Source organism: Panthera pardus, unplaced genomic scaffold, assembly GCF_024362965.1.
Source record: "Panthera pardus isolate Hobbes unplaced genomic scaffold, ASM2436296v1 HiC_scaffold_2, whole genome shotgun sequence".
Taxonomy (NCBI): Eukaryota; Metazoa; Chordata; class Mammalia; order Carnivora; family Felidae; genus Panthera; species Panthera pardus.
Window position 1 is genome coordinate 80786565 of NW_026526765.1, and position 12015 is coordinate 80798579.

Here is a 12015-nt window from a genome sequence, read left to right on the forward strand (position 1 = left end):
ATTCTTCCACAAAGTGACACTGTGCATTTTATGGAAAAATAATGGCACAGCTTCAGTTCAACACCAAAGTGAAGACCTCTACTGAAGGAAGAAAAAAGGAAAGTTCAGAGTTAATAAACCTGCTTTTTCTCTTCCTGAGTTAACACAACAGGTTTTGGGTTCCTAGACCCCCTTGTTGTTGGATAAATGAAATAATTTTCTGTTAAAAAATCATGTCACTAATCATTTTCAGATAAGCACAGTAAAAAAGGGGTGATGCTAGGCTTTGCAATATCTGGAATAGAATTCTAGAATTCTAGATATTGTTTTACTGAGTTGAGAAACAGAGGAGAGGAGGAAGTAAACTTGCTTTTTAAGGTGGTTTCAATGGTTAAAAAAATATTTTTAAAAGTATCGCTTTAACAATGTCTTCCAGACATGCTCATTTTCTTAGGCAATTTAAATCAGAATCTGGGCAATAGAAGCTTTTCTCCTTTCTGCTCTACCAGCCTCTGTCCAATTTCGGATTTAAGACTGCTGTTCTTCCTAACAAGTGCTGATGTCCAGAGGGCTATTATAAGAATCCACCCCTTGCCCTCCTCCCAACCCATGAGATAATTAAGTAAATATAAAGAAAACGGACAGAAGGGAGGGAAAGTGTGCTTAACTCCCAGCCTTTGGTTCTTAGTAGTTACATTTAAATGGGGGCACTTCTCTTCGAGAAGTGAAGGTGTTTCTCATAGCTACAGAATTTACAGTCAGTCAGGGAGCCGACTTAACTGATCCCAGCAAACGGTTCCTTCCTTTTCTTAATCCTTCGCTGCTTATTTTAGCCGCTTCTCCACCCCGCCGGGAATACCATCCAGATCTTAGTCCAGGTAGATCTGACGTCAAGAGATGGCTTTCGTCGATTTGACGTGTAAACACTCATTTCCATTCCGGCTAGGAAGGGCTGGGGCTCCACTCAGCTGGGAGACCAAAGAGCGCTCGCCACCGCCCAGCCTCTACTCGCGCGCCTCCTATCTCCTAGCAGAGCAACCCCGAGCGAGAAGTGGTCTAGAGTCCGAGGGTGAAAAGGGCGAGTCTTTCTGGCTTTTCTTCTTTCTTGCTTCTTGTCTTGCTTCTTTTCCTCGTCTCCTTCGACTTGTGTGAGAGCGAGTGTGTGAGCCATGGAGCGAAGAGCCTGGACTCTGCAGTGTACTGCTTTCGCTCTCTTTTGCGCTTGGTATGCATTGAACAGTGTAAAAGCTAAGAGGCAGTTTGTGAATGAATGGGCAGCGGAGATCCCCGGGGGACCGGAGGCAGCTTCAGCCATAGCCGAGGAGCTGGGCTATGACCTTTTGGGTCAGGTAAGAGTTTGCACTTTCCAGAAACTTTCTGGGGCCCAAGGGGACTGGCGGGACTGAAGCGCGATCTCCCAAGTGGGAGCCCCAAGTCGCACTCTCCTGAACCCATTGGCAAAGAGCCGGAGCTTCTGCAGCTCTCGCCCCTGGCGCGCTTGGAGAAAGAAGGCTTGCATTATTTATTGTTTGGGCTGGAAGCAGCCAGGCAGAACGAAGCCGCTGCAGCTGGGTAGAGCCTATTCTTGCTGCCATCCGCTTTGGCATTTAAATCCATTCCCGCGTGGTTTGGGAGACAAATCCCTCCACACTTGTTCACCGAACTTGAGATGCACGCGGGCTCTTACCGACCAAGCGCCCCCGGGAGAGGCTTACTGCTCTGCCCCCTGGGACTCAGCTGGTCTCTGCGTCAGGATCCGGCTGTTTCCTTTTTTTCAATATGGCAGCATCAGATCCAAGTCCTGATGCATGGGGTCAAGCAAGCTTGGTGATATCCGCCGGCAGCCTTTCAGGCACGCTCAGGGAGTTGGGAGAGCGCCTGCGGCAGAGACTCGAGACCTAGAGGCTGGGGGCCTGCGGAATAGCCTGGGGAGCCGGTGGGAGAAGAGGTAGGTGAAAGACAGGGGACCAACTCTCCGCGCCTCTACTGGGAGGTCCGAGTCTTCACTGGGAACTTGTAAAGTCCGAGCTTCACAACTTTGCTGGGTCAGTCTCCCTGAAGGGTCAAGCTGCCAAAATGACTGTGGGGAAAGGTTATCTTTTTTTCTTGTTCCTCAGCCAAATGCCTAATAGCTTCCCTGAGGATTTCAGCCTGTGATAAAAACTTGCCTGTCCAAGTGAAAGCTGGTTTAATAGATAGCTGGGGGGAAGGGTAGGGCGTAAAGCATTAAGAGAGTGACAGTTTAGGTGTGGGATTTCCGGGGAATCCCAGGGAGCATGATTTCTAATCTAAGCTTTCATTTTCTTTGGCTTAGAATCAAGCCCTCTCCCCTTGCCTTGGAAGTGTGCTTTCAAAGCGGGGGAGGAGGGAGTTGTAAAACATTTTGGCGCGTTTTTTTTTTTTTTTTTTTTTTTTTTTTCTGGAGGTGGTTTTAGAGAGGCCGCTGAAGTCACGGATGAGTAATCGTAATCGGTGTAGGCGTTGGCGAATCCATAGATCAAATCTCCTGGGGAATACGACTGTCCTTGCCAGAGGCTTCATTCTCCAATTTTATGAGCTAAATTGTCTTTAAAATGCCCAGCAGAAAAGGCAATACGCAGATTGACTTCTCCATGTCCTAGTAGCAGACTAAGACTTTTTGCTTTTGCCCAGACTCTGTTCTAGGCTAGGCTCCATGTTAGGGGCTGAGGAATAATAGGAAAAGAAACTTTCAAAGAATCAAGAATCTAGAGGAGACCGTTTAGGAACAAATAATTGGAACTGCATGTAACTGATGGAGAAGTTACACCTGGATTCTTAACATTTGTTGATGGAGGGATTGAAGATGGAAGGAAATTGGGGAGGAGTGAAAAATGCCCAGTGGAGGAAACATTTTTGAACAGAGTTTAGGAAGACTCAAAAGTTGCCAGGAGAACATGTTGAGATCGGAGAGGCACTCAAGGCATAGAAACCAGATTGTGGCAAACCAAGAAGATACAAATAAAGCAGCTTAGAAGAAACTGCAGGGAATTGTTGGCATCTAAAACAGAGTGCAAGCAGTAGCTGGAATTGTACTGGTAGCTACTGTGGACATTATGGAAATCTTGTGCATCCTGTGGGGGGTAGCTGGGGACTTAATCCTATATCCTCTGGGCAGTTAAAGAGCACTGGTAACTGTGTGGAAAGAGATTGAATAAGAGTAAAAAAACAAAATCCCTTTTTTCTTTACTCACTGTTAGCTCCACACATACATCCTAACCTGGACCATTCATTATGGGAATTGCTTTCAAAATTATAAATCCCAAAACCAGACAACAACAAATCAGCATTCTTGGTAGGATCTCCAAAGAAAGGATGGAATAGTCACAAGAAGCTTTAAGAAATAGAGGGGGGAAGAAATCTACATTTACATATGATTTGCATATGCTATATTTTCTCTAGCCAATTCCAGATAAAATGGTATTACTAATAAACATTTTTAAAAAATAATTCTTTGTGAAAGACAGTGCTTTCTTGATTCTGTTTATTTCTCCCTTTGTTTACAGTAATTTAGCATCACTATCCTAAGCTCCTGAAGGCCTCAGGATAAAGCTAGAATTAAAGAGGTGACCAGAAGCAAAACCAGTTGATAGCAGAAAAAGAGCTAAGCATTGGTGATCTTTTTTTATGGCTACTCTTCCCTCTTCCCAACTCCATATATGGAAAGCCTTGAACTAGTGTAAAGTCAAATAGTCTCCACTAGTAGCTTATAACAATTATGGCTATAGATTCAATAGCTGTATTTTACAACAACAACAAATCATTTTAGCTGGATGTAACACTGACCATATATAGTACTCAAAGGGTTTACCAGATTTCCACAAATTATTCTTCTCTGACAGGATAAATTTGATAAAATGGGTATTTTTTTAAAAAGAAATGTCTATCTACACAATATTGTCTCACACCAAAATAAGTGTAGTTCCTCTGAAATCTGTGAAAAAGGAGTATCACCAGTGCCCAAATATACCATGAGCTCAAGCGATAATATTGTGAGCTCCTCTCACTCAACACAATGACAAGAGAGGGAAGGCTTCTATCAGTGTTTTCCTCATAAAGAAAAAAAAAAGTTAACTTCAAGCACAATGAATGAGCTTAATAAAAATTGCCTGTCTCTAAGTTACTTGGGTTACAAGCTAACCCATATGTACTTATTTTGGAAAGTGAATTTTTATTTTATTTTTCTTTCATAGATTGGATCACTTGAAAATCACTACTTATTCAAACATAAAAACCATCCCCGAAGGTCTCGAAGGAGTGCTTTTCATATTACTAAGAGATTATCTGATGATGATCGTGTAAGTGTTGTGCATTTGTCTTCAAACTGGTAACCTGACTTACCTGTTTTATGATTTCCGACAAGAGCAAAAAGCACTTTGCAAATATGAATATTTTTTATTGTGATCACAAATATTTATCTGTAGTGCTTCTTGTTGTTTCCATAGGGTTATGATTGCACATTATTAAAACTGGATTGGATAGACTGAGTTAAATAAAATTTATGTACTATATATATTTGATATATTACTATATTAAATCGTATTTAATTTTAATTTATTTTAATTTATTTAATTTAATTAATATATATGTTTAAAACACTAACTCACAAATCTAGTCTAAGAGTATGAAAATGAATGGTGAAAATAAGATGGCAGCTCTAATAAAAATGTTTGCCAATACAATTAACAACCTGTTATTATATGCCTATTATGTACCAAGCACTTTGATATCCAATGTGGGGATGCCAAAGAAATGTAATGCATGATCGTTGATTTTAATAACATTTCAGAATAACTGAAAACACATTCTGCCATGTCTTTGATTTCATTATATGGAGAACTAGTGTTTATGAGGGCACTTTAAATCCATGCCTTCATGAGCCAAATGTTTCCACAAGTATTGTATTGTTTCACTGAAAGCATTTGATTTCTTTTTATCCTGGTTTGTATATATATTCAATGATTAGGCAAGAGCAGGAAATGTCTAGAATGAGTCTAGGTAAATAGTGTGAGGATGATTTGAATGTATACCTAATATACCTAATGATTTTTGAAGTCTGTTTTCAAGGTCAGCAAACATATCAATAGAAATGTTGACTATATCAGGAGCATCGAAATTTGCATACAGTGTTGCATTTTCTCAAGAATGTGCCATACTGGTAGAAATGTAACCTGGCTGGCCTGTTTTCTGTTATTATGATATCTGTTGTCTAGGACACTCTAGAGAATTACGGAAGCTTTGTGAGAGATAGAATACATCCTTTCAACTTGCTAGAAAGAAAATATAAGTACAGAAAGGTGATAGAACTGTTGAAAGTACATGGAATTTATAAACCCTGTGAAATAATTTGCTATTTTATTTGTTTTGAAACTGATAGAATTTTAAAAGGAAGAATAAAAAGACAAATTATGAGGGTAAGGAATGACTGGGCCTGGGTTACCAGCAACCACACCTGGGCAAAGAATGCTGTATGAGTACATTGTATAGCGACCCACAGCTCCTATGCACCTAAGGCTAGCCTTTACTAAGGTTAATGGCTAGATGTGTGAGACCAATTCAAAGGCTCAACATTACTTGAAAAGGTTCTTGTCCAGTGAAGTCTTCCTTTTGCCATCCCAGAGCAGATGACTCATTGTATGGGCTCTGTAAAGTAGGACAACTTCCAAGACTCTGGCTAAGCTTAGTCCTTGAGCATAGCAAGAAAGAGATTTCCCTGTCTGCCTAAATGCATGCCTGACATTAATGCACAAGAAGTCAAACTAACTCCCTTCTCATATTCACAGAAGAAAATTGGACAGAGTGGAGCATACCTGTTATTATTACTGTAAATGTCTCACTAAAGTGAACAGATAGCCCAGTTCTATTCTTTAGATATTGTTTAATAGTTGTTTTGGAGGGGAATATCTCAGGAATAATGAAGAAAAGCTAAGAATTTAGTCTGCAATATAACTTCATAAAAAAGGGAGTGTATATAATATTATGAAAAATTATCCACAGAATAAATTTATTTTAGGAAAAATCCTAGAACCCATAGAAGCCAGTAGTGGAAAGTTGGACTAGATGATCTTTAATGCTCTTCCCATATCAAAAAGATTATTTATAATTAAGTACATGATACCTATTATGTAAATAATAGAAAGACACCACCAATTTCTTCTATTCCATTTGTGCTGTTCTTATAGAGATTAATATGGGATTTGGAGTTAATGACATTAATCATAACACTGTTTCCAACAATTGGATGTTTATCTGATCAGATGGCAGAGTACCTCTTCTTATATTCCATTTTTTAAAAATTGCTTTTGATTTTCATTTTATTGCCTTCTTTTTGATGGAGGATAATATTCTTTCAAATTAGCCCTCTGTAATGCAGCAATAGGCTATCGTTACAAGTCTTTTAATGAAATCTCCAACTGTAAGTGACTCTCTTCATCAAAGACTAGTACTTGTTCCCTAGCAGCCAGCTTCCAAAGACCAACTCAGATGACAGGCAGTATATTCCAAGCATTGAAGTATTTTAAACCAAAACAATTAAGCTTGAACATACAGACTCTTTAAAAATAAATCACAGTGACTAATTTCTAGCTTTCAAGTACCTCCCAATATTTATTATAGGTTTGCAGTAGATTTTTCTAATTACAAATTCAGGACAGTCTTAGTGGATAGTTTTATTCTTTAGCTGCAAATTATGGTTTAGTTTTTATTTTTGATTCTGACTCGTGTCAGATTGTTCTCACATTAAAAACATCCCACCAGACACTGGACTATCATCACGTGTATGACAGAGAGAATGTTTTGGGTAGGAAACAGTCATGTTGCCCAGCGAAATAAGAGCATGGTATTACTTCATAATGAATATAACCATAAGGCAGTCCCTCTCCCTCAGGATCTCAAGTATAACAGGATTATGCCATAAATGTGGGAAAGGTAATTTTTGTATTGTCAAATCTCTATGCATAATACATGAGACTAAATTAATGGTAAGTGTGCATGGTCAGTAGTACTCATTCATCACCCTGGATCTGTTTCTCATATTAAATACTCTTAAGCAGGAGGCAGAAGCACAGGGGAGCCAGAGTATCAGATTTGCAAAGACAAAGCACCTTTCTTGTCATGCATAACATTTGCAACTTCTACCTTTTGCATGTAAAGAAAAGAGAAATTAAGCTGTAAGAGCACCTTAACAGCAGTCGCTGGAATCTCTTAGCCTGTTGACTCATTCCATGAAAATGGACAAATTTTCAGCTACAAAACTCTGAGACCTCAATAAAAAATGGGTATTATGGTCCATTTGCTGATGAAAGCAGTCTGAACTTTTACTTCCACTGGAATCACAGCGTAAATAATTTGAGGGAATCATCACTTCACTGACTCCTTCTGACTCCACTGACTCCACTTCACTGACCTCCCCCTAGAGGTACAGTTTACTGTAATAGAGGAAATGTTCATCTCCTACTGCCCAGTGGGCAATCCCGTCTTCTCACTGAGCTGCCAGTGTTATCTGTAGTCAAATGAAAACATTTTAGAGCTGCCTCACCTCTGATGGGGAGGGTACTGTAACTAGTTAAAGGGAAGATGGTTACACAAAGGTGGGTATCTGAGTGCTGATTTTCTTGCTATGAATATTTATTTTACCTCCTTGTAGGTGTTATGGGCTGAACAACAATATGAAAAAGAGAGAACTAAGCGTTCAGTTCTAAGAGACTCAGCACTAAATCTCTTCAATGATCCGATGTGGAATCAGCAGTGGTACTTGGTAAGTACTTCCAAAAAGACTGTATAGGACCTGGGATACTTATTTTATTAAATCTGCACAATAGATTTTTTTGATGATGGAGAATTCATCAGAAGGCTATATTACCTGGAAATTAGGGCTGATGGGAACTTCCATCATCTGGATCTCCTGTTTTACTAGGTGAAAGTGTCTGAAACACAGATATTTAGCTGCTATGAAAGCTATGATCTTTGAAAGCTGCTATGAAAGAGAAGAAAGGTTGCTACTTTCTTCTCTTAAGCTTATCTGGAGTAAATGAAGAATTGTGTCTTGCAAGTTAAGGGTTCAAAAACAGTAATCGTGGCAAAAATCACATTTGGTCAAAGTTACTCTTGAGAACCTTTAAATCATCCAAAAGGTAGAGTGAACATGATTCATTATATATGGTCCTGAGTGGCAATTCTTACATGCTAACAAGTGAGAATTTCTGAGCTAAGCTAAAGGAAAGAATACAAGGAGACAAAAGACATCTACATGCAGATGTATAGACTTATAAACTGTTTTGCTTTTAAGATGCCAAATCTTCATTGGTATGTGAGTGTTGAGTAGAGAAATTTTAAGTGTTCTTTCTTACCTGCTGAATATTCTCCCTTCTGTTTTAATATTAAGATTCTATGGCAGTCATACATATTGATAGAAGTGTTCTTTTGTTGAGTATTATAAAATATAAGTTTTCATGACAACCATAAGCTAAGGTTACACATCCTTTTTGCATAAAAGTTGGGAGAAGGGATCAATTCTTCTTGACATTCTCTTAACCTAGGTAGTACTTGCTCATTGCATTAAAAGAAACTCATTAACATTTGTGTATTGACTATGCCAAATACTATCCTAAGTGTTTGACATGAATTAACTCCTTTAATTCTCACATTATATTGTAGATATGATGCTTATACCCATTTAGCAGATGAAGAAACAGAGACAAGGGCAAGTTGAGTAACTTGCCAAAATCATATGGTTACCAGTGGTGGGGCCATAATTCATGGCTCCAGAGGCCATACTCTTAACGACCACACCGTATGATTGTTCTTGCAATTGACACAGAGGTCTTCTTCTCTGGCTTTGTCCAAAAATCTATCTGTAGTTCCAACCTCCTGTGATTCAGCTTTGTATTGGCCTCGTAAGAGTTTTCCCCTACTTCTTTCTGAGGAGCATCAGCCAGGGCACAATTCATTCAGACATTTTTTGACTATTATTATTTATAAATTTTTTACTGTCCCCTTCACCAGAAACCTGGTACTTTTCTAAAACATCTCCCTTATATGCTTTCCCAAGCTCATATCTCTATTCCCTTGCTGTCCAGCTGTTCTCCCTTATAGTCCCATACACTGTAACGATCAGAAAATTTATCTGAAAAAAGAAAACTCCACATCTCCTCTCATAGATACTCACCCTCTAACTCACTCATACTTGGAAAGAGGCAATTAAATTGCAAGTCCTGGTGAGACAGCAGCCTCCTGGGCATTCCAGGTTCTGCTTTTTCTTTCAGAAAAGTTATTAAAACATCCGTGAATAACTGTCAACCAAACAATGTAAAGTAGGTTCAGTGTGGCAAGGGAAGCTCAGGATTTGGGGAGAGATGGAAATATGGGACATCACATAAAACTTTGGTAGATAAAAAACCTGAGCATATCATTATAAATGAATGAAACTTAGGGATCAACTTCTTAGAAGCCATGTAGCTCAGTGAGAAGGGGCACAGGGTGATTCATCCTTTTGAATGATTTTTCCATTAGAACAATTGGGAAAAGAACAGCACTCTGATGATTCACTTTGCCCTACCATCAACTTTATTTTTTTATTTCACCTAATTGCATTCTTTCTAAAAGTAGAGTGACCCTAGGAAAAAGAAAGATGGGTCTTCGGACTAGAGCTTCAGTTTTCATTTTGCAGTAAGCAAATCATGATTTTACCAATTCTTTGTTTTTCTTTACCAGCAAGATACTAGGATGACTGCAGCCCTGCCCAAGCTGGATCTCCATGTGATACCTGTTTGGCAAAAAGGCATCACAGGCAAAGGAGTTGTTATCACAGTACTGGATGATGGTTTGGAGTGGAATCACACAGACATCTATGCCAATTATGTGAGTCTGGGCCCTCCCATGACTGCAACTTAGGGAGCTGTCTACACAGACACATAGTTAAGGCTTTCCTTTCCTCAAGCGGAAGACTTCTCGGATACTGGCCCTAGGAATTATGGGCCAAGGTTTTGCTATTTCCCTCACCCTCCTGCCAGTACATATGAACTTTTTTTTGTATGAGTAGGCACTTAAAGAATTCAGTGGAGCCAAGGATTGTACAAAAGCTTGTGTGCTGGGTAAGGGGAAGGCACCTATACAAATTAAATTATTAAAAGCCATTCAGACTCTATATCACTCAGTATCTAGGGCATTAAAGCAATCAAAGAAAGAATAATGCCTTAGATCATTTTTCACAGTCTTCTTCCTCACTCACATCCTTTATAGGCGAATATCTCTAACATTGTACAATTATGTGAATGTGATTCCTTCCATGCAAATTCAAATAATGCAAAAATGGCTCTCAGAGAAGAGAAAAGTTTATCTTAAATGGAAAATAAGTAAATGAAAACTATTTACTTAATTGTTAAGTTCTAAGTGATATCTTAGGTCTTTAGATCAGTGTTTCATCTTTAAAATTGTCCCATGTGTTTCTCTCACCCTTTCCATTCATTCAAAATTCTCCAGCTAAAGAGCAAAGGAAAATTAAAGGAAAAGAAAGGAAGAAAAAGATTAGTAGAAAGTAGGAATTATTAAAAGATATGGAAAGTGTAGAGAAGAGGCTATAGTGGTAGAATTCCTCTATGGGAGATGTTTAAGTGTAGCAATCTGATTGGAAAAGGAGGTGGGACCTAGAAGCATGCCTTAAATTTCAAGCACACTTTATTTAAGTTAGATGCTTAGTGTAATTGGGAAGGCTGAAGAGATCACTGTGGACCTGAGCTCCACCCCACGGTCACCTATTTGTACCTGTAATCATAAGAAAGATGAGTATCCAAGTGTTGCTAATTAGCTCTATAGCTTAGTTGTCATTCAACTTCTCTGGGTCTCAATGTTCTCACTTAAAAAATGAGGCAGTTGAAATAAGTTAACTCTGATTCCTTCTGGTTGTAATATACTATGAGCTTAATGAGCTACAGGTTTGGTGACATTCAGTGCTAATTGTATGCTTGCTCACTCTTCTGTGTATATCATCTCTGCCTAGTTTATGGGTATAATGAATGATCAGAAACTGGGTCAGAAATTCTGAAATGCAGACTTTTGAGCTATCAGCCAGGATGGAAGGGGTAGGGGTAGAAGGCTTGGGCGGTGTTAACTTTTTTTAATGATGCTACAGGATTATTTTTTATTCTTTTTAGGATCCAGAGGCTAGTTATGATTTTAACGATAATGACCATGATCCATTTCCCCGTTATGATCCCACAAATGAGAACAAGTGAGTAAACGTGGATGGGGGGGGGGGGGTAGGAGGGGGAAAGTACTTTAAAATGCTTTTATCTCATTTGAGAAAATTATACAATAAATATGAACCATATTTCAGCTCTCAGAAAAGTTTTCATGCATACCAATCCATATCATAATATTTTGTTCCTCTTAAAACAGAAACCAATGCTTCTATTTTTATATTTCTTTTGGCTTACAGGACCATAGTTCAATTAAACTTTCTTCTTATGTTGCAAAATGCTCCCCTCAAATGGCACTGAATAGTTATGGCTTTAGAAAGAATGTTTGGGTCATAAAGAGTAAAATCCTCCAGCCCACCCTCCCTAACCCCATCAATGAATGCTTTACTATTTGCAACATGTTTGATGTTAGTTGTGAAAATAAAAATAGAAGACAAAGATAACAATTCCCCATGACTTCTTTTAGTGGCCACAGCCATGCTCGTCAGTTCCCTCAGAAAAGCATATCAGACAACAAAAGCCAGATATCAGACAACAGAAATACACTCTGAGGCCTGGCTCTCAAATCCAACACGTTTTCTGGGGCATTGGACTAGTCAGTAACCTTTCCCAGAGTTTCTGCTGCAGATTCTAAAGCTAAAGGGAAGAGAAAGACAATTACCTTCTGACTCCTAAAATAATTCTCTGTAGCAGTCACAATGTGATGAGGGAGTCCAAGAGCCAGACCTGCCAAAGCAAGAGGCCAGATAAAACCCAGAGCCAGGAGACTTTCTAACCTTCTTTCCTAGCTGCAAAGAAACTACACCCTCTAGCCACGTGGCCT

General features: G+C 39.0%; 1 protein-coding gene across 1 annotated transcript in view; it reads left to right on the top strand.

Moving 5' to 3' along the window:
- The first annotated feature begins 787 nt into the window (after positions 1 to 787).
- The window catches only part of PCSK1 (proprotein convertase subtilisin/kexin type 1), a 43926-nt gene continuing 32698 nt past the window's right edge, over positions 788 to 12015 (top strand). Inside the window, exons 1-5 of the mRNA XM_019428839.2 lie at positions 788 to 1328; positions 4191 to 4295; positions 7643 to 7753; positions 9709 to 9855; positions 11148 to 11224. Of these exons, the coding sequence (XP_019284384.2) occupies positions 1149 to 1328; positions 4191 to 4295; positions 7643 to 7753; positions 9709 to 9855; positions 11148 to 11224 (620 nt within the window). The 5' untranslated portion in view covers positions 788 to 1148. The remainder of the gene's footprint in view (positions 1329 to 4190; positions 4296 to 7642; positions 7754 to 9708; positions 9856 to 11147; positions 11225 to 12015) is intronic.